The sequence below is a fragment of the Zeugodacus cucurbitae genome, chromosome 6 (genome assembly GCF_028554725.1).
Source record: "Zeugodacus cucurbitae isolate PBARC_wt_2022May chromosome 6, idZeuCucr1.2, whole genome shotgun sequence".
NCBI lineage: Eukaryota > Metazoa > Arthropoda > Insecta > Diptera > Tephritidae > Zeugodacus > Zeugodacus cucurbitae.
Genome location: NC_071671.1, coordinates 7,268,305 through 7,292,484, shown reverse-complemented (window position 1 = coordinate 7,292,484; position 24,180 = coordinate 7,268,305). Strand labels below are relative to the sequence as shown.

At 31.2% G+C, this 24,180-nt stretch overlaps 2 protein-coding genes across 3 annotated transcripts in view; both read right to left on the bottom strand.

Moving 5' to 3' along the window:
• Positions 1-732: 732 nt before the first annotated feature.
• Positions 733-24,180, bottom strand: part of LOC105210320 (transcription factor Ken) — a 40,528-nt gene continuing 17,080 nt past the window's right edge. The window contains exons 1-3 of one of the 2 annotated variants that reach the window (XM_011181181.3): positions 14,624-15,094; positions 4,755-4,924; positions 733-2,420 (exon numbers count right to left, since the gene is read on the bottom strand). In XM_011181181.3, the coding sequence (XP_011179483.1) occupies positions 854-2,420; positions 4,755-4,924; positions 14,624-14,632 (1,746 nt within the window). In that variant the 5' untranslated portion in view covers positions 14,633-15,094 and the 3' untranslated portion in view covers positions 733-853. Of the gene's footprint in view, positions 2,421-4,754; positions 4,925-14,623; positions 15,095-24,180 lie in introns of those variants that run through there. The other variant, XM_029039111.2, reaches the window with a different exon arrangement.
• Positions 15,234-23,891, bottom strand: LOC105210319 (5-aminolevulinate synthase, erythroid-specific, mitochondrial). The gene is made up of 2 exons (XM_011181180.3): positions 22,523-23,891; positions 15,234-21,809 (listed from the first exon to the last, which is right to left on the bottom strand). The coding sequence occupies exons 1-2, from the start codon at positions 23,781-23,783 to the stop codon at positions 21,418-21,420; spliced, it is 1,653 nt and encodes a 550-aa protein (XP_011179482.1). The 5' UTR covers positions 23,784-23,891; the 3' UTR covers positions 15,234-21,417.

The following is a 24,180-nucleotide window of genomic DNA, read 5'->3' as shown; positions in this document are numbered from 1 at the left end:
ACATCAAAATTAAAAAAATGATCATTAAAAACTAACAGGATAATCCATTTCATGTTGTGTGTAAATACTTTTGACTACTCCGAGACTTCAGTTCATTTGCTTATTTCTCCGCCATATTTCAAGCTATTCTAGCCAAACCGACTTCGTTCTCTCGGGGATAGATCAAGGTTTACAACAACATAGCTTTTTATTGCCCTGCGACAACAACAACAACAATAAGCGAAAGCTTTTTTTGTGAAACTTGGAAAAAAACGTCCGATGTGTAAATAATTTTGACTACCTCTGTATGTCTTAAAAAATGTTCAGCAGGTTTTTGAACAACGTTCTAGAAAATATCAGTTTGGCCAAAGTGCTAAGTGGTCGTTGCCAATTGACATGAGTCCTTCAATATCATCCGTTTTAAAGCAAAAATCAAACAACAATATATTTACAAAGACGTTTTCACATCAAAATTTATTTTATTATTTATAAAGTTGAATGAAAATTTACAAATACTCATTGTGATGAAAAAAAAAACGTATATAAAAAGAGAATTGGAATTATTATACATATGTCCCAAGGGTATAAAAAATATTGCAGGTTCTGACAATGAGAAATATTCTGCAAACAAAGTAAAAATTCAGGTCACTTTCCGTCTTCAAAGTACAATTACACTTGTATGTATAAGTATGCATGTATGTGTGTTTGTTTGTTTGTATGCGTGTGTGTGTTTCTGTGTGTGTGTTTTATGTATATGTATATGTTTGTGTGTGTGTGTATGCGTGTGTTTTTATGTAATAATTTTTGTATGTATGTAGCTATGTATGTATGCATGTAAATTTATTAAAAATAATTTAAGCTTTGCTTGCATTCTTTATTCGCGTAGATTTTTCGTTAGCAGCAAATTATTATGGTGTCCCGATAAATGCCTCACTAACTCTTGTACTGATTCGAAATACATAGAACAAAAACAGCAACTGAATCGATTCTCGGTCTCAGCACCATTTGTCGTCGTTATGACATTTCGATGTACCGAACACAAATGTTTCAATAGATGGGCCTTTTGCTTGAACATAGCAACACATAGGCGGCAAGCGAATGGCTTTTCGCCCGTGTGTACGCGTAAATGTGTCTTCAAATTCCATGACATACCAAATTGTTTGCCACAGTATTCGCAACGATATTCGCGTGCCGTATTATGTGTGCCGCATATATTCGAATTATTGTTTGGGGGATCTCGAACACTTCCTGGTGTATCACGGTTGCCAGCATCAACAGCACTGCCGCCGCCTCCAGCGACGCCACCACCACCGCCACCGCCGACGCCTATCTGTGGTATGCTACCGAGACCGGATTGTAGATTGGAGAAGTTGGTTATGGCAGGATTCTGTGTCGTTTGCCATTGGTATGGGAATTGTGGTGAGATGTGCAGTGCGGCGTCGGGGCTTTGTGGTCGGGGTCTTTGATTTTCAATGGATTTACGATTTTTCGGCAATACCTCAGCGCTGCCTAGTAGTCCTTCCTCGAGTGGTGATAACAATTTCCGTTCGGACATGTACGATGATATTGGCGATGATGCTGTTTTCGCCGAACGAAACTCATCGATTAATGTGTGCTGATACGACGATGCAAACGGTTGATTATGACTGGAGGAATGATGAAAGCCGGGTCTTCGTTTTCGATGTGGTGTTACAACATAATTTTCAGGTGAATTATTCAAATCTGGATCTTGTAGCGATTTGGCAACATCTTTCTCTGAATCGAAGAAGAATCCTTTACGTTTTATACTTTCGGTGCCGTTAAACGATGAACTATCCGTATTGAAAATGTTTTTGTCCGTATATGATAATTTTCTTGTACTACTCTCATGTTTACTTCGTAAACCCAATGATAAATTTACCGGATTTAATGAAGGTGGTATATTCTTATTTGTTGCATTGAGCGGGGCATCGGTGAATGCATCTTGCTCACTGGTCGAGGGGCTGCTAACCTCCTTTAAATCTTTATTTATATTATCATCTAATGAACACTTAGGGCTACCCGGATCTTCCTTTATGGTATCGGAATCCTTGGAACCATCCGAGCATTTTTTTATATCATCACTACCATCTAATTCGGGGCTATAGGAATGCTCTAGCTTAGTTGAACAATACATGTGTTGTTTGCCATTATTGCCGCCATTGCCATTGGAGTCGCTATTCAAACGTTCACGCAAATTACTACATTTACTGCTTAGAATTGCTGAATCCGTAGTCTTCCAATTGTCGGATTTAATTTGCAACAACAACAATAGATCATGTAAATAATTAACATCGCGCGATGTTATGCACGTCTGTCCGGAATATAGAAAATCCAGCAGGAATTTAAAATATGTAGCATTCACATCTGGGAAATAAACTGTGGTCGCGCAGTCGGATAGTTGTGTGTCCTCCAATAGGGTTCTGTATGTTGCATAAACGAAAATAAATATATTATTCAATTGAGTGCTGGTAGTAATTGCTTGATTTTTATTAAATTTAGTGTGTTTTAATTGAATTTATTTTATGAATTATAACTTAAGCGAATTATTACTTTTATTTTAATTATAAATAGCTTTTAAATACTGTAGAGTTCTTTTCATTTTATTTGTTTTTCTTTACACAACCGCCACCGCCATAAATTCGTTTTATATTCGTATTTTATATTCATTTATTTAATTTTAATTTTTTTGTTGCTTCGACAGCGTTGCCAATTTGTATAAAATTTAAATTACTAAAATTAATATAAAAATGTTTTGCAAAATATATTTAGTGTTGCCCCATATGACTTTATATTCGAACTTCTTTAACTTAAGACTTAAAATTAATTATGAGATGTGTTCAAAAAATAACGGGAATTTTCGTTTTTAAATTAAATTAACAACTTAAATGAAATAAAATATTGGGAATTATCGTTTTTTTTTAGTAATATTCCCATTCGAGCTTCTTCCAATAGTCAAAACACTTCTTAAACTCTTAATTTTTGTGATAGTCTTTCGCTCTTTCAGCGATTTCTCGTATGCTTGTAAAACGACGGCCCTTTAAGGTTCTCTTTATTTTTGTAAATAGGAAAAAATTACGCGGAACCATGTCTGACGAAAGCGAGACATCGTTACAGTATTGTTTTTAACCAAGACTTCACGAACAAGCAAAGTATTGTGAGCTTTTAACAAACGAAAATCGCCAAGCTCATAAAAACACGTCTAACCTTAGCGGCTGCTACATACGAATTAAGCTATAAATACAGCTGAAAAAGCTATTGCACTTCAGGAGCATGTATGTATATCATTTTGATTTGATAATTGAACTTTTGGAATTTCCCGTTATTTTTTGAACACACCATGAATCATATTGTACGAGTTTTCGGATTGAAAATCATGAAAATTTGTTTAATTATATTCGTCACTTTCTATTTCAAGTTGCCTTAGTTTTATTTATATAATATATTTTTAAGAATTTAGGAAGTTGGGAAATACAGTAAAAGCTCTTTATTCGCGGGGTATATGTTCCATAAATATGCCGCGAATACAGAAACCTTGAATATGGAATGGTAATTTATATGGGATTATAGGGGATATGTTCCTTGACAAATAAAAAAAAAACAAATAGGTATATAAAAAATGATTTAATTGAAGTTTTTGAACATTTTAATTAATTATCTTAAGGATTAGGCAATGGTTTGAAGAATTTTTTTAATTTTTTCTTGCTTAGCAGTTTTCAAATGCTCCTTCAATTCAGACTGATACACAGCAGTCGCATTAGCAATTTGTATCTTAAAAATTAGACTTCGTTCCATAGACGGATCAGTAAAGAAATGGCAGAGCTCATTTGCCATTCTTAAACCTTCACTAAGATTTTTCAAATTGAATGTCAAAAAAGTGAAGAGTTTATTGGTTCCATTTAATTTAAAGGGTTTTGTGAAAGTTTTCTTAAAAATGGGCAAGAACAAGAGGTCAGTTCCATGTGAGCCCCTTCTATATGGAAATATTACCAAAAGTTCAAAAACATTGCGAAAATAGTGGATATTTAACATTTTCTTGTAATAAGATCTATTTTACTTTTTTACTAGTCCATTTGACAAGAATATTGGGTTGGATACCAATAATAATAGAATAATTTTATTATTATGTATGTACTTATTAGATCCGCGAATAAAAAAATTTTAGTCGCGAATATAGAAATTGGGTCGCATTTTTTTAATCCGCGAATAGTGAAAACGCGAATAAAGGAAGCGCGAATAAGGAGCTTTTACTGTATTGAAAATTCCAAATTTTTGAAAAATACAAATTAGTCAAAATAACTAAAATTATCTATATGTACTTAAATCGCCTAAAGTTAGTTTAAAGTTAGGTAAACTTGTAGCATAGATCAATACTTATAACTGAAGCTCACGCCCAAAAGTACACGAAAATAGTAGTTTAAAGACAAAGAATTTACTAAATAAATTGTTGAACAATTAATCGAAAAAAATTGCTTTAAAATATATTTAATTTAACTTAATTTTTGAAAAGACTTTCATTTTTATTACAATTCAAAATTAAATATTTTAACTACAATTTTTTTTGCATAATAATATTAAATATTTTATATTTCTTATTGAAAAGTTTATTTCTTTTATTTTTTAAATATTTTGTTCTTTTATATAATCACTTTTACAAGCGTTGTTTTTTCACACTTAACACTCTATTTCATGCATAGCACAGCATGTGCATATGCGCTTGCATAACGCTTTTTTTTTTTTTGCTTTTTTGCTGTTACCTTATGAGTGGGCTTGCAGCAGCCAATACGAGTTTATGTGCATGGAGTTTAACTCTGTTTTCACAAACTATTGTCAGATCGGCTGGGTGTTCTCCACGGAATGCGGCTCCAATTTCTTTGAGTATACACTCTCCATGCTTGCTGTACTGCAACATCAGCATTCTAGGAAACTTTAAAAGACACAAAACAGCACAGAAAATCAAAATCAACATTTTTTTGCAAACAATAAGACGGTTATTTCAAAGCAAGGCGTTTGTATGGCCAGCAATTTTTGTTTTTTTATTTTTTCAATTTGTTACTGACTTATGCTAGTGTGATTTTTGATGGAGTTAGTTTTTAACGCTGGCCTTGGAAGCTATTTATTGCGAAATTCAGAGCTTTTAGTTAGTTACAAAGTAAATAACTGTGTGTTTAATGAAAGTATTTACATATAAGAAAGTGAATAATCAAAAAAATTTAATTGAAATAAAAAAAAAAAATTAAAAATTAAATTAAAAAATAATAATAATTAAAAAATTTTTTAATTTAATTTTTTTTTATTTAAATTTTTTTTTAATTAATTTTTATTTTTTTATTTAAAAATTTTAATTATAAAATTTATTTTTATTTTTTTAATTTAAAATTTTTTTTTATTCAAATTAGCAATAACTAGCGTCCTTGTTTTTATTTAAATATTTTATTTTTATATTTTTTTAAGATTTCTTTTGCACAAATACATTACACATACATTTCTTGATATTAATGTTAGCTATTCTTACAGCTTTTTTTAACGAAATAATCTTAATTTTAAATTCGAAAAATACACCACACTAAGCATCCGCTTTTCCAAACCGCACGCATGCGCAAACTACACACAATTCAGAAAATATTCGCACTCGCAACCAAGCGCATACACATGCACGTACACTCTTATTTTTAAAGCAGTGTATTATAAATATGCAAATGTAGCGCGTTTTTCTGCTTAATTTTTTTTTTTTTTTTGTAATTTTTTCTTAACTAAAAACTAATTTATTATTTACTGTATTTGCACAATAAGAAACCAGTATTTGTACATTCACTAAGATTTTTCAACTGTTTCGTTATTTTTTTTTAATATTTTTTTCTTACTTCCTAGCCTTTCTACTTTTAACTCTCTACTACTTGAACCCTTCACTTGATACTGACATTTCAAAACTGAATGTATGGAAATTTCTTGCATACACAACACACTCTCTCATAGTCACAATACATACATACATACATATATAAGTGTGAGTGTTTGTATGTATATATATGTATATCATAGCAAGTCTGTCATCGTCTATGAATGTGTGCTTGTGCGTTTGTGTAGCTCTCTCCGTGATTTAGCAATCATCATCATTAACATTGATGAAAAGAAGTGATCCAACATTTGCGACCTTGAACACACCAACATTCTACATTAATGAAGTGTGATTTTTTTTGTTGTTTTTTTTTTGTTGCTTTTGTGTTCCAACGTTTATGGCACTTTCCAACTAAGGCAAATTGCCATTGGCTGTTATACTTTCTACCTAGTAGGTAATACGTATTGGCTTTACTGACTGACTGACTTGCTGCCGTTGTTGCTGTTTGCTGTTTGCTGTTGTTGCGGCCGCTGTTGGCTGTCTAGCTGGCTGGTTGACTGGTTCAACAACAGTAAGTGAGTGTGTTGTATAGCGACGCGGCACACGACGATCGAGGTTCCACGATCACAAGCTGTGTTGTGGAGAACGGCGGGCCATACATACAGACAGACATACAATCATACAAACATACATACAAATGTGCTACGTAAAAAGTTGCGCTATTACTTTGTTGTTGTGGTTAAAGTAGTGAAGGCTTTTTAACTTCACACAAAGTATATACAAACTGACAAACAGTCCAACTCACTTACTCTATAGTATATATATGAAAGTATATGTATGTTTGTATATTTTTTGAATTCGCAGTTATATACGGTTTTATAAGCTCGCATATATATGTAATACAAATAGTAGATACACACACAAGCAAACATACATACATACAAACATTTCAAAAATATTGAACAATGCAGCATGAAAGTTTTATATAATTTGGAAATTTCAGTCTCACTCGTGCATACTTTTATACAAACAGACAGACATGTACAAACACACACACAAGCGCTCAAGCTTGCATACAAATGTTCATGGACTGGTTAAATACAGTAACAACAACAGCAACAACTAAAATGCGCGTTGGCTGACTGACTAACTGACTGTGTGAGACCTATACGAATCTTTTCCTTCACAACACAACATAACAACAACGTCTTTGAACTGAACGGCCCTCCGCGTATGCTAGAAAAACTTTTGACGTTCCAAAAAGCGTTAAAAATCGTGTGTAGTAAAGTGTAAGTTCGGCTTGGCTGTCGCTGTGAGTTGTGAGCTTAAGACTTTTTCAGCAAGTTAAGTTTAGTTGAAAAACTGCATGCACACAGCAACGGCAATTTCAAATTAACCACACACACATACAAACATTTATACTTTTATAGGCACATGCAGACAGCGTTTTGTGCAATCTTACAAATACATACATACAAACATACATTTCTGAGCTTATACCAATGCATACAATTACATGGCAGTGCATATGAAATACAGCTATAGCACAGCCATATATATACAAACATATAGACATCTACAAAAAGATATTCATATCTGCACTGTAGGCCAAGCTATGTCTATATATCAGACACACACACATACATATACACATAAGCACACATCGTCGTTTTTAACTGTTTTTCATTGTTGTTGTTGTTGTTATTGCTATTGCACAACATTAAATTTGTATGAATTCTAATATGAATTTAGCTTTTTAGACATACATACATAATTGAGAAAGGCGCATACATTTGTTTGCATGTATCTGTGTGTATGTAGGTCTGTTTCAGTGGCGTAGTCAGTAGGCGTTGCAAGCGGTTTTTAATTGACACTCGTGCGCTGTCATGAAAACTTGTCAGAATAAAATTACGTTGCGAAAGTTTGGGGAAAATGTGGCATTATTAGCAAAAAGCTTTTGTCATTTAGAAATTAACAATTTAAAATGTTTTCTTTAACATTTCTAAATAAATTTAAATTATTTTACAAAAGAAAATGCGCATTGAGTGAAATGCGTACCTTAACCACACTTTGTGGTTACCGATTAGGGCACCAATAAGAGAATTACAGTAATTTACAACTAAAAAAATTTCAAGAACAGTTTTTTAAATAAAAAGTTTGTGAACTTTGATCGCAAAAATTAGAAATTTTGATTATTATTAAACTGATACATAATTTAGTTAATGCGGTTTATGCATTTTGAAAGCAAATATTTATATGTGGAATGTTTTAAATCAACACCCTCTGTTCTAGACATGTGGTTTTCTAAAAGAAATAAAACGCATATACTTTAATGTTATGGCCAAGAATTTGGCTTTATTATAAAGATAAGGGTTTGCTATTATGGTTTAAAAATGGTTTTGGGCAAGCTGTCTCGAATAAATTCCAGCCGAAAGACAAACATTTTTACCACTTTTTGCAGCAAAAGGAGCCATATGTCAGCAAAAAAAGTCGTTCCGGTGTAAGACTGCTCATTATGAAATGGAAACCAAACTGAGTATAAATAAAGTAAATGCTGTAAAAAGGGACCAACTATAAAAAAAGTATTGACTCTTTGAAAACCACACTTCTAAAAAAACACCCATTAATATTTTTTCTAAAACGTATTATAAACGAATTCGAGTTGGCCTTGATTCAAGAAAAGAAATGAGAGATCCAGCTTATCAGCCGTTTCTTTTTTCTTAGACTAGACTTTCACTAGAAATACAGTGGAACTCGAACTTCTATAAGTCGAAGATCGCCATAACCCGAACTTTGGAATTGGCAGTAGCGTTTATAAATCAAATTACATACAAATTTCCTTCCATAACTTAAACTTCCTTAACTCGAAGTTCTCCATAACTCGAACTCTCGTAATGGCAATAGAAGTAAAATTTCATACAAAATTCATTCCGCGAATCGAACTTTTCGACTAGAGGATAATACAAAATTTAAAATTTTACTATCGAGGCAGTATTTTAAAAGAGTCTCTCTATATCGTATGGAGGCTAACAAAAATATGATACTACACTTATGAATTGCATAAATCATATAACAAAGACATGGGATACGGACGTCAAAAGCTAAACAATAGCAAAGCGCAACAAACAAAATTAGAAAATACATGTTTTAAAGTATTTAAATAAAACTTTATGCGAAGTAAATAAATAAAACTGTGTATAAATCTATATTTTACAGCTTTTTGAAAAATTATCTGTTTTAATGAAAATTCTATAACTCGCAGTCTCTCTAACTCGAAGTTTTTTTGTGGATTATGGTGATTCGAGTTACAGAAGTTCCACTGTATATGTATACTACTTTTTCTCAACTCGAATATGTTCATTAAGGGGTTACGAGTAGTCAGGATTTTCAAAAAATACATTTTTTTGCAACTTCCTCAAGTGTAATATCTTAAAAATATCCTCTGTAAGTTTAAAGTTGATTCGATAATTACTCTTCGAGTTATTCGGGCACGCTAGGGCACTCCAAAACGCTAGTGTGAAACTTTAAATGCGAATTTTTCAAAACTGTATTCTAAAACCGCTCAGTAGATTTTAATGAAATTTATACAACTTTTAGAATACATAATAACCCTGAGCCTGATCGAAAACTCTTTTCCAAAAATTTCCATTTTTTAAGACCAATTAACTCTTGATTTTTTCCCGAAAATCTAGAAAAAACATTTATAATCCCATATAGCGGACATCTACTAATTATAATTTCTTTAAAAACAGTTATTAATAAAAAATGAATTGAAAAAAACAATGTTTTTAGAACTTATAGAATGGTAATAACTTTCATTTCCTTCAATAAATTTATAAGAATAATGAATTTGTTGCGCAATAACGTGTTTTGAAACCCGAAAGACGGATTTAACAAAGACTTTCTAAAAGCATTTTTATCCGCACTCCTCTCTTTTTTAGAAATCTTTCAATAGTGATAAATTATGAAATTGGAAACTAGAATAAATAATGTGATTATCATTCTATTATTGACAATGATGATTGCTAATAAAATAAGACAAATGATACACACACTACTATAGACCCCTTTAAAAAATAAGCTTTCTACACACCTGTATTGTAAATATGTCTCAATTGTTTGTAGACTTGTGTAAATATTCTACGCTAGAGTGTGTGGGGGCTACACTCCCAGCTGGTTGCGGAACTAGCTTTCAGCATAAAATGTGTATAATAACAGTAATAAAAAGTGATATGAAATAAAATGAAAAAAAACTACGTTACAGCACTACCAAAAGGTTCGGTCTAATCTTTGAAGTGGACAAGAATTGATAAATAGTGTAAGAAGCTTTAAAAGGTGTAATATTTGAGGAATATATGGAAAGTTTTGCAAAAATTGAATTAAATACACCCCTAACTCGAATTACAATAATTAACAAACAACTTCGAGTTAGAGAGACTTCCGAGTTCCGGAAGGTAATTCGTATGAAATTTGACTATTTCTATTGGAAGTTCAAGCGTTCGAATTATGGAGAACTTCGAGTCATAGAAGTTCAACTGTATATATAAATAAATATTTAAATAATATAAATTTAAACTGCAAGTTAGGTTAGGTTATGGTTACGGAACTCGATGAGCTAAGAGAGAAGGCAATATTTAGAACAGATTAAAATTAAAAAAATAATGTTAAAGAAAATAAAGGATTACTTGTTTACACAATTATATTGGACAGTCGACGATTTTTTTGGAAATTCATTAATAAATTTTAGAGCTTTTAGGCTTAAGGCTGGTTACAGTTTTCAAAAATATTTAAATATATTTTTTTTTTATAAAATTATTTTTAATTAAAATTATTTTTAATAAAATTCTTTTTAATTGAAATTATTTTAAATAAACTTATTTTTAAATAAAATTATTACAAATAAAATAATTTTAAACACAATTCTTTTTAATTGAAATTATTTCAAATAAACTTATTTTTAAATAAAATTATTTCAAATAAAATTATTATTAAATAAAATTATTATAATATTAATTAACATTAAAAATAAAATAAAAAAAAAATAATAAAAAAAAAATTTTAATAAAATAATTTTAAATAAAATAAATTTTAAATAAAATTATTTCAAATAAAATTATTTTATTAAAAATATTATTATTAATAAAATAATATTATTTTTTAATAAAATAATTTTCAATAATTTTTTTTAAATAATAATAAATAATTTTAAATAATTTTTTAAATAAACTTATTTTTAAATAAAATTATTTAAAATAAAATTATTTTTAATTAAAATTAAAAATAAAATAAAAAAAAGTGTATTAAAATAATTTTAAATAATTTTTTTTAAATAATTTTAAATAAAATTCTATTTAAATAAAATTCTTCTAAATAAAATTTTTTTAAATAAAATTCTTTTAAATAAAATTATTTCAAATAAAATTGATTTTAAATAAAATTATTTTTAAATAAAATTCTTTTAAAATAAAAATCCTTTTAAATAAAATTATTTTAAATAAAATTCTTTTAAATAAAATTATTTCAAATAAAATTGATTTCAAATAAAATTCTTTTTAAATAAAATTTTTTTTAATTTAATTCTTTTAAATAAAATTCTTTTAAATAACATTATTTTAAATAAAATTATTTCAAATAAAATTATTTTTAAGTAATTTTTTAATAAAATTATTTCAAATAAAAATTATTTTAAATAAAATTCTTTTTAAATAAAATTTTTTTAAATAACATTATTTTAAATAAAATTATTTCAAATCAAATTATTTTTAAGTAATTTTTTTTTAATAAAATTATTTCAAATAAAATTGATTTTAAATAAAATTATTTTTAAATAAAATTCTTTTAAATAAAATTATTTCAAATAAAATTCTTTTTTAATTAAATTCTTTTAAATAACATTATTTTAAATAAAATTATTTCAAATCAAATTATTTTGAAGTAATTTTTTTTAATAAAATTATTTCAAATAAAATTATTTTTAAATAAAATTCTTTTTTAATAAAATTCGTTTTTAATAAAAGTAATAAAACGACTCACAAAACCATTTTCTCTATACATTTCTAAAAGTTTTAAATTCACACGACAGACAACAATCCACATTAATATACCGCGATCTCCACATTACATATGGTATAGTTGTATATCTGTTTGTATGTAACTACATTCACCTATATACAACAGTACAAGTAGTAAGTAGATATGACGTTATAAAGAAATATCCCTTTCACAAAAATTCGCTTACGCTTACTGATATCTATACATATGTATGTAGATACATACATACAGATGTCTACTATGTACCTACAAAAAGCATGAAATAAAGTTGTATAGACTGGTGTGGAGAGTGAAGTGATCGTGTGATATGCGCCAACATGCAGAATTCACCTTTTCCGTGCCATTTCAAGCACACATACATACAAATATACGATTGGATATGCATGTGTTTATGCATAAAATAATTATTAAAAAATTAAGAAAAATACTTTTCAGCAAATAAATTTTATATTATATTTCTTTTAATTTATTTTTTAAATATTATATTATTGCAGTTGTTGTTATTGCATGAAAAACGCCAATGAAATGAAATGAAAAAGTTAACTAAGGTAAGTGTATAACATAAATTTAAATTAACACGTAGCTACGTAACTGCGTTACAGTTGTATGGCGCAGACACACGCACACACATACACAGAAAAAATATAAATTTTTAGTAAAAAAAAAAACAGAAAACGTGTATTGGAGTTTCAATAAACAATAAAAGGGGAAATGAAAATCATAGTAGTTTTTTTCAAAATATTTCTCCTTGTACCAAACATACAGACATATATACAAACAAATATACAGAGAAATATACAGACAGACACACAAACATACTGTCAAAGCATACAAAATACACTCCCTTTCACAAAAAGCTCCAGCGTCAGTTGTTTAGTCGCATGCTTGCTGGCTACAGCTATATGTATGTATGTATGTATGTTTGTTGTTGGCAGTTTATGAAACTTTTTAAAGCTTCTTACTGACCTAAAAAATATGTGTATGCGTGAGAGATAATGACAATGTGTTGGAGTGAAAACGCTGCCAGCCAGCCAGCCAGCAACTAAGCAAACAGCAGCAGTCGCCACAGCGTTTTGTTGTTGTTGTTGTTGTTGCTGCTATTTGTTGTAGTTGCTACATATCAATGTTGTTGTTATTGCTGTTTTAAATGTGTTGCTGGTTTTTTATTGCTTTTTGTTGTATTTCAACAACGACGTTGAACGATCAGCCAGTCAGCCAGCCAAGCGACCAACTAACCAACCGACTTACAGACGAGCGCGCGACCACTTCAATGACTTTTTCCGCTGCACGAAATTCAACATTTTCCACACAACCAACCAGCGCGATCACTTTCGAGTTTCGAGTTTTGTTTTTGTTTTTGTTTTTACCAAAGCGACAGCAGTGGCGTATAAACTCGTAGCTTGAAAGCTAAAATGCGAGATTGCATTAGGTTGCAAAAACAAAATACACAGACAGACAGACATTTACACACATACACCGACATGAATACAAGTAAAACTATGCGAATGTAGTGGTAAATATTTTCTTTTTTTGTTGTTGGTTTTTTATAGTTTTTTGTTGCTTTTTGTTGTTGTTGGTTTTTTATAGTTTTTTGTTGTTGTTGGTTTTTATTGTTTTTGTAGTTTTTTTGTTTTTGTATTTTTTTTGTAGTTGTTGCAAATCGACTTGCAGCGCATTGTTTAATCTCTTCACAAAAAAGCAAGAAGCCTTCAAGCTCTTGCATATACATACATATTTACATACATATAGGCAGTCATAAATATGTCTGTATGTATTTATGTGGGTTTGTTTGCTTTTTATATACATATATACTGATGCATGTATATATGTATGTAAAAATTTTATATATATGTAAATGAAATCCATTCACCATAGTTAATAAAACAACTCCTTCACAAACAGCACAAGCCGAGCACAAACACAAACACACACACACACATAGCATTGCATATACTCGTACATAACAGCAGAGAGCGAGCGCGCGCACAGTGAAAACACTTTTGTCTTTTCGTTTAAATTTTCGATTTTTGTTTTTGTTTTATTTCGTATTTCGTAGATTTTGTTTTTAACATTTATTGTTATTGGTTGGTTTGTTGTTGTAGTTGTTGTACAAGCATTTCTTATGCATAGTTAACTAACAAAAACTAAAAGCAAATGAGAGCTGACACACAATGGTATTATGTATGTTTGTATGCATGTATGATGGTCATATTGGCTATATAGCCATGTCTTTATGTATACGTAGTGTGTATTTAGTAGTATGGCTTTGGCTAAGCAGCAGTATAATAATCGTCAAATGTTAAAAATGTGTAAATTGTTGGAAATATGCTTGGCTTGAAGGTCATACACACGTACAAGCCTTTCTAATACATTAATGACCATTATTATGATATTATTGTACAGCGTAATTTCTAGGCGTCTTTGACTCGCATCATAAATAAAGCAATGAAATACACAAGAGCATATATAGTCACAAACATACATACATACATACAAACATACATACTTGTACATAACTACATAATAAGTCTGGTCATGTTTTTACCGTTTCTCACTTTACTTTTGCATAATGTTAACTTAATGCTAGACAAGCAAGCAAGTATGCAATGTACATTTGTATATACATATGTATGTATGCATACATTGTTGTCTATATGTTTGTATGTATGTATATAAATTCAATAAATAAAATTTAAATATTAATATTAATAATTTAATAAATAATTTCTTGTTTACCTGTCGCATGAAGTAGCAATTGCAATACGTTAATCCAAAACAGTGTTATTAAACTTATATGTGGAACAACAACAAAAAAATCTATATATGTGCACATACAATACACACACACATTTACTTATATATGTATGTATATATATATATATTTTACTTATATACAACAAATAGCAGTACACATATTACTATTTAGTGCACACTTAACACAGTTCCATAAATTTTCATTGGGGGCACACACGCTGAATGCTTTTGCTTGCTTCCTTGCTTGTATCTACACTTTCGTTGCACACTGCCACTGCAACTGCAACACTTTCTTCAAAAATTACAAAATTTCAAAATTGCAAAATTTGTGAAAACTTGATGTTTTTGTTATGTTTTTACGCTTATTTGTTGTTTTTTGTAAACTTTTGCGTTGTTTTTTTTTCTTATTTTTTATATGTATATTCAATAGTTGCTGTTTTGTCGATCAATGCGCGAATTGGCGTAGAACGTAAAAATTATAAATACAAAAAAAAACTCAAAAAAAAAACACAGAAAACAGTTTGTTTACTCCGTTTGCGCAATGTGCTTGTACGTGTTCTAATTCTATTTTTTTTTGTTGTTGTTATTATAATTGTTGTTGTTTGCTGTTTATTTAATATTATTTTCTCTTTCGCTTAGAGCGTTGCTGTTGTTGTTGTTGTTGTTGTATTACGAAATAATATAAAAAAAATTTGTATTTGTAAACTTAAATAAATCCGACGACTGCAGAGTGAATCTCTCAGATGTGTTTTACTAACTATCATTTCACGTACTGAGTACACATTTCCAACATATTACTAAATGTGGTTGCCGCGCTGCGCTAGACACAAACTTATCATTCATTCATACATACATACATACATACAGTTGAATTTACATGCACAAAACTTTATTAATACACAAACAAATTTCATATATATATATATATACACAACATATATATTGAATTGTTGCAGTAGACCGTCCCTTTCACTTGCTTGCAATTTTCATATACAGCTAGTCTTAATGTATCTCTTTCCTACCATACTTCAACGATCGCATACAATGAAGTTAGCGAGCGATCGAGTATTTCAACATACTATTTGTTGTGCTTTTACATTTTTTCATATACATACATACATACATACATAAGTAGTGAGGTAAAAGCTTTGCGCTCAAACTAAATGGCAGCAACGAGTTGTCGTACATCATGTATATGTGTGTGTGTGTGTTTTCTTCGTGTTGGCCTCGACAGCAAGCGCAGCAAGTAGCTAAAAACTCACCACATTAGAGCTTTATTAGCTTTTCATATTTTCACCACACTTTAATAGATTGTACCTACCATGCGTGGGTATTGCAGAGTAGTTGAAAAGGCAACTTCTTCTTCGCTATGCATGTTTTTGTTGCTGAGGGTTGCAATATTTTAGCGCAAGAAAGTGAAACTTTTAACGGCCTACATATGCTATATAAACATATATATAAAAGTATATATACATAACACTGTATATAGACACATAAGCACAAGTTGCACGCAACATTGCCATTACAGCCGTGATGCTCGTACACAACATTGCCTTCTTTTCGGTATAACACGAGTGAAATACTTCGTCTAACTTCGCGTAGTTAATTATTGTAAAATAAAAGCTAAAAACTGTAAAATGAAAGCTTTAGCAACATTTGGTTATATTAGCTTTACACTAAGTCCATTAATGAAATTTATTTTTAAATTGGGACTAGTCTGAAGGATCGCCACTATGGCGAATTTGTTCGATTATGACTTCTTCACATTTGCACAGTCCAAGGAGAGAACATAAAATCATTATATGTATGTTCCCTGATCCAAGTTCCAATCGTTGTGCTTATCCGATCGTAAAAACTAGTTATAGAACAACACATGCTAGCACTACTATCGAAAATTCGAAACGTCGTGTGATATACAACGGTGATTGAGATAAATAAATTCTAGTAAAATAAATCAAAAGAAATCCTCAGCCAATGTGATTCCATTATCGCAATTTGATATGAGCTTATGATGTGATCAAATGTCATGAAATTCTTGTTACCAGGCATATATAAGGAAGTGCTGGAGGCCACTAGTTGGATGTGATGTGTGATCATATGATGTTAGTATGACATCATGCGATGTATTCATATGACTTCAAATTCTTGTTTTGGGCTACCAGGCATATATAAGGAAGTGCCTGCCTATGGTGCTGGAGGCCACTAGTTGGATGTGATGTGTGAACATATAATGTTAGTATGACATCATGCGATGAATTCATATGACTTGTTTTGGCTGCCAAGCATATATAAGGAAGTGCCTGCTTATGGTGCTGGAAGCCAATAGTTGGATGTGATATGAGATCATATGATATTATTATGGTTCATGTGATGTTCTCATATGACTTAAAATTCTTGTTTTGGCTGTCAGGCATATATAAGAAGGTGCCCGCCTAAGGTGCTTGACGTCAACTGGTTGTGGTTGTGATGTGTGATCATATGATGTTAGTATGACAGCATGTGATGTAATCATATGACATGGAATTCGGGTTTTAGCTACCAGGCATATATAAGGAAGCTCCTGCCTACGGTGCTGGATGTGTGATCATATGATGTTATTATGGCATCATGTGATGTTCTTATATGACTTCAAATTCTTGTTTTGGCTGCCAGTCATATATAAGGACGTACCTGCCTATGGTGGTGTAGTCACCTAAATGGTTGTCTTATAATATGATGTCAATACCATATCATGTGATGTACTCATATGACATGAAACTCTGATTTGGCTGCCAGGCATATATAAGGAAGTGCCTGCCTATGGTGCTACAGGCTACTAATTGGTTGTGATGTGTGATCATATGACGTTAATATGACATCATGTGATCTAATAAGATTGAAGCGATCTATTAAGAATAGAAAGAGTGCCTTTTAGACGAGTGTCCTGAATACGGCATGATCACATTAAAGCGATGTGATAGGTGTTCGTTTGATATGAAATTCCTGGCAAACATAAATAAGAAAGTCCTGTTTATTTTACAGAGAGCCAATAGAAGGTAGTGATGTGGGATGTTATGATTCAACCATTAAAATGCCACTAAGTGCTATAAAAGGAAAAAAGGAGCTAGAACCTGGACGTTATTGATAAGGTATGGCAATGTTAGTGTATTGTGTTGATTTGACGTGCTCTGGCTGATTGAACTTAAATTTCTGATTGCGTTCACTTGATATTCAATTAAAATCCCCCATTCGCCAACTTTCTTGTGCCGGTAGGTTCTTTTTTATTATTTAAGATTTGTGAATCCCTACAGCAATCCGCACTGAAGGCCACGAAGTGTATTTAAAAATCCCCAGCTCAAAATGTGGTTTTTGCAAATTGAATACATAATGTGAACAAATTTGTGGGTGTTAGGAGTGTCCTCGAAAATGTTTGTACCATAAAGCAACGATTGTGAATATACTATTGTGTAAGAATAGTCTACTAGATCCACTTTGGCGTAAATGGAAACAAAACATTTCTACTAAATATTAACTGTTGTGTATCTAATTAGCCGATAACAAGTGATTTAATATTGATCCAATTGGTTTATAAACTACCATCGAACCGTTAATGGACTTTAGTAAGAATCCAATTTAGGTTAGGTTAATTGCTCGTATGTTTGTCATTACTTTCGGCATAGCTTTTTATTGCAGCCTATTACTTTTGTACACCTAACGGTAGTTTAGTAACGCAAATGACAAAATTTTTAGAGTAGAGAAATGTTAGTTAGTCCGCCCATTTTCCAACGCAATAAATAACTTGAATTAATCGGTGGTCGATATCATTAGCTAGTGTTCAAAAAATAACGGGAATTTTCGTTTTTTAAGAAAAAAATTCATTCATTCGTCTGCATTAATATTGTCGCCTTCAAAATAATCTCCATTTGATGCTATGCACTTATGTCAGCGCTTTTTTCAATCGTCGAAACAACTCTCAAACTCGATTTTTGGGATAACCTTTGACCCTTTCAGCGAATTCTCGTATGCTTATATCAAAATATGTAATCAAAATAAGAAAATTGAACTAGGTAAACGCGTGAAATTTTAAAGTTTTCAATTCCCGTTATTTTTTAAACACATCACGTACATATGTATTAGAGCTCTTGGTATTCGACTAATCGACTAACCGAATTAAGTGTATAGGGCATTGTTCGAACCATAGTATTCAGTATGCAGTATGCAGATAGTCGTAAGTCGTCAACCATTCGATTAACCGCTCATTTCCGACCATCCGAGTAACCGTTCGTTGTCGACTATTCGTATATTTCATTCATTTATTTATTTTTATTAAAAAATTAAAAACCAACAAAAATCAAGGGTTGCTTGGATTTCAAACAATTTTCATTTATACAAATACTTGCAGTAGAACCATTATTCGAATAATCGCAGTAGAACGACTATTCGAATAGTCAGAATGTTACAACTATTCGAATAGTATTAATCGGTTAATATTCATACGAACGGTTATAAACCGGATATTCGAATAATCGGTTTTCAGGTTATTCGAATATTTTTAAGACCCCTAATATGTACATATTAGAGCTCTTAGTATTCTACTAATCGACTAACCGAATTAACCGGATAGGGCATTAATTGAATAATAATATTCGGTTTGTAGTATCCGGATAGTCGTAAGTTGTCAACTATTCGATTGACGGCTCTTTTCCGACTATTCGGTTAACCGCTCGTTGTCGACTATTCGAATAGTGAAAGTTCATTAAATTTCTATCTTCATTGAAAAATGTGAAACTCATGAAAAATGTGCACAATTGACATTTTCACAAATAAAAACAAACAAAAATCAAAGGCTACTTGGATTTCAAATAATTTTAATTTATTCAAATGCTCCCACCGGAACAACTATTCGATTAAACGCAGCAGAACAACTATTCGAATAATCGTTCTACTACGGTACGGAACATTGCGACTATTCGAATTGTATTAATCGGTTAATGTTCGTACGAACGGTTACAAACCGGATATTAGAATAATCGGTTTTCAGGTTATTCGAATAATTTGAAGAGCCCTAGTACATGTATATGTTACATATGTATGTTCATTTCGTACAAAAAACTTCATAAAATTTTTTATAAGTACTTGTATACTTCCGTTGTAGACTTTTCTAGTACAAATAAACATGTGTTATTGCATCTATTTATATATGTACATAAATACATCTGCTAAATGTCCGATTTCTTACATACATAAGTATTATACATATCAACACACTTTGCACTCGTACGTGTGCATATGCAATTAGAAATCAAAATCAATTTATATTTTACATTTCACCGGAAAATCCCTTTAACTGTAAATTGATTAGAATATGGAGCGTTCAATTCGCTTTAATTGTAAGTGCAAAATGGTGCGAATTAAATTGACATCCACGTATGAACATAAGTATGTCTGTATGTATGTTTGCAAACTTATAAGAATGTTGCCTATTGCTGATAACAAAAACAAGCACTTGTGTCAATTACATCACGCTATAAATATTTTCATAATACGAATTAAATATATGTACGACAAAAATATTAAATCATTAATACCATTAAGCATAATTATCAACAAATTTACTCAAATCATATTTTTATTTTATTATTAATTTGCGTTTCAGTTTAAGATAACTGAAATGTATTTTGCTAAATCATGGTCACCATTGCAATCTTAAGGTTATCTAACATATTGTAGTAGGTCGTATGATTGTTTGGTTAAAAGTATTTCACTCTTAACCGGTTTCAGCTGGTTTCAGCGTCGAAACTTGAGAAAATAGAAAATAAAGCAAACAAATAGTTTTTTTATAGACACACATATATACTCGTACTTCCGCTTAACTCGATTTACTTTGCTGCTTTCATTTGCATTGACTTAGCGAAAACCACGTGTGAAACTGATAAGCATGAGTAGCGCATAATAAGCACAAATGTTGATAAGGTGGCTGATGAGAAATGTCATTAAGCCTCTATACACCGCCGGAATTAAGTAAACAACTAGCAAATGTTTGCTTTCACACATATGTACATACATATATATTTATAATAATTATACAGTTGTTGTACTTGAGTGCTACAATAACAAATGCGTTCGCACGAAACAGTTAATATACGAGTAAGTAAAGTAGACTGCGTGATTCACTTTCGAGACAATATATCATGTTTGTTGTATACAAAATGTTTCAAGTCGCTTGTTTCGCCCAAAACCAGTTATTGAAAACTTTGCACTCAAATGCAAGCGTATTTAAAATTGCTGCAATAACAACAAAAATACCTGTTTTTATACAAAAATAAATGTATATATAAATTTTCTTTCATTTGGCGGACCAACATGCAAAGCTTAATGAAAGTTCATTTTCTTAATTTTAATAAGTAAATAATTGTGTTTTTGTTTGTGAACACTGAATTTGATAAGAAATCTTCAATTCGAACAATCCGTATATAAAATTTTGGTTTGCTAAATTTAGTATCAAAGGTTTTCTGTGCGACCCCTATGCGGTGTAACAATAGCGATAGTCATTGGGCATAATCGCATGCGAAATAATGTTAAACAACGTCAACCCACCAAACATCAATATGTATTTATGCAAGAAAAAACTGTATTTTGTGCTTGAAGTATACTTTTTATTAGCAATTCTTTTTATTAGCAATTCTATGAGCGCAATTTCTATACGACTACCCATTCAAAATTCCATTGATATTTGTAAATTTGTATATGTGCTTTTTTATATATTTTATATATGTATTTATGTAAATCAAATGCATTTAAGCCGTTGCAGCAACAACTCTTGGGCAGTTCGGTACTTGACATCTCAAATCACCATTTATAGTTGGCGGTGTTAACATATTCGATACGTTTCCTAAGCCATTATTGCAGAATAAGCAACCCTCTGGGCAATCGGGTACGGCCATTGGTAGTTTAACAGATTTCCATGCGCGTTTCATGTCGGACACCAGTTGTTGCATCATTTCGACGGTATGGAATGGAGTCGGTGCTAAACGTAATTTCTCTTCACCACGCGCCACAGTCGGATAGTTGATCGCTTGCATGTAATGTCCATATTCGTGTAGTAAAATATCCGATATTTGAGTGGTTTTTAATGGATTGCCAATGCGTATTGGTATAATGTGACTTTTTGTTTCTTCAACGGGAAAACCTGACAATAAATATAGTAAATTAATATAAGCACGATATTTCTAATAAACTATTTAGTTAATTACATCAATTAACTAAAGCAATTAATTATATAATTCGCGTGTATACATAAATTTATGTATTGAAATGTAAGAAAAACCACAATTAAATTGACCGAATTTTTTGATATCTAAGAATTGCATGCCAAATAAGATGCTAAAGAAAACTTTAGATATTTACTTATACACAACTGAAGCAAGTATATATGTATATACGAAGTAAAGTATATATATATATATCTACATGTATGTATGAATGTCTGTATCTATATTAGAAACTTTTTGCCAAATTGAAGTGACCATGGACGTTGTCACGTAAATAGATAAAAATCGAAAAATAAAAATAAACTTCAATGCACGAGTATTGGTTAAAACTGGCTTTAAGCAATTAAATGTATAGACATTTGTATACGAGCTATGGCACTTTGGAATTTGCGTACTTTTGTATACGAACATAGCTACTTATGCAATAGGAAAATATAGATAAATAAAAGGCATTAAAATTTTATTCTACAATTATTGCTAATGTTTGTGCTACCTGATTAGGTTGCTTACAATGAAAGCATAAAGCTTTAAAAATATAGACACATACATTTGCATACATATATATAAAAATATATATATACCATAACAAAAACTGATAATTTTAATTTGAAAATCATATAAAAAATATTACCTTCACGTTGCAGCAGGCTCTTCAAATATTTTACATTGCTCTGATGCTTGCTACGTAATGCACGTCCTTCATCGGAGGCGAGTAATTCGATCGCTGCATAAGCACCGCAGATTACAGCTGGTGGTAGTGATGTCGTAAATATAAAACCAGCGGCATATGAACGTATCATATCAATCAAACTTGCACTGCTCGCTATATAGCCACCAATATTGCCAAAAGCTTTGCCCAAAGTACCAGATATAATGTCCATTTTCGGTAACAAACCATCTCTCTCCCCTATGCCAGCACCATTACGCCCATATAAACCAACTGCATGTACTTCATCGATAAAAGTCAAAGCGCCATATTCATGTGCCACATCACACAATTCCTCAAGTGGGCAAATGGCGCCAGTCATTGAATGTACGGTTTCGAAAGCAACTATTTTCGGTACATTACGATCAACCTGTTGCAGCAGTGTTCTCAGATGTTTTGGATCGTTGTGACGAAATATGTGTTTTGGCACACCACTATTTCGTATGCCCATTATCATAGATGCGTGATTGCCTGCATCGGAAAATATTTGACAACCTGGCAGTAATTTTGCCAAAGTGAATAGTGTTGAATCGTTTGCTACAAAACATGAAGTAAATACAAGTGCGCCATCCTTCTGGTGTAGTCGTGCCAAACGTTTTTCTAACATTTCATGATGTAGTGAATTGCCCGATATGTTACGTGTACCGCCAGCACCTGTGCCATGACATTCAATGGCTTTGATCGATGCCTCTTTCACTTTCGGATGTGCTGACACGCCAAGATAATCATTCGAGCACCACACAGTAATCGGTCTTTCTTCTTTCGAATATTCCATAGCATGTGGAAATAGTCCAGGTCCGGCTAAACGATTCACTTTACGAAAAATGCGATAAGAATAATCCTGCTTTTTCTTTAAAATTTGATCATGGAAAAAACTTTCATATGAAAACGTGTCAGTCACATCAACAGCATTTCGATTTTCGATTTCCTTTACGCAACTCGCCATTGGTTTTGCCAACGATTCATTCGGACGTACAGCAGAGGAGTAGGCGCATTGATTAGGTGTGGTATTTGTCCTTGGCGCGGCGACAGCAGTCAATCCTGTCTGCACTTTATTGCCATCATTACTATTGGTATGGAATTGTTTGCTGAGCACAGGACAATAAACGCCATAAGTTTGCACCAAAAACTCGGAATAATTGCGAACATAATTTGCACTAAAGCGACTTAAAAACGGGCACGACATGATGCAACTTTCTTCACTTACTGGGCACGTCTAGATTATGCAAACACTTAAAAACTTATGAACGAAAACTTCTGCTCGTCTTGCAAGTCATATAGTAGCAAGAAATGTTATCGATAAATAAAGTTGATTAAAATCATACGATACACATGTTGTTAAGAGTGACCAGCGCGCAATAGTATTATATTTCTTATTGGCACGTTTACGAATAGTATGCAATTTAGGCGAAATTTGAAACATAGTGGTGTTTAGTAAAATTTTACTTCTCTGTACGGCTTTATATAAAGTTTAAATATATTTGTTATAATATAATAAAATATATTTGATGATTTTCGTATGGAAAAGTTTGAGCGTTGTTTGAAAGCATTTATCAACTACGCGCCTTTAAATATGCAACATT

What these genes read in the sequence shown, in the direction of transcription:
- LOC105210319 (XM_011181180.3), bottom strand. Translation starts at nt 23,783, where the DNA reads ATGTCGTGCCCGTTTTTAAGTCGCTTTAGTGCAAATTATGTTCGCAAT. An exon ending in GAGCCTGCTGCAACGTGAAG is followed by an intron (nt 21,810 to 22,522) that starts GTAATATTTTTT and finishes ATTTATTGTCAG; the next exon opens with GTTTTCCCGTTGAAGAAACA.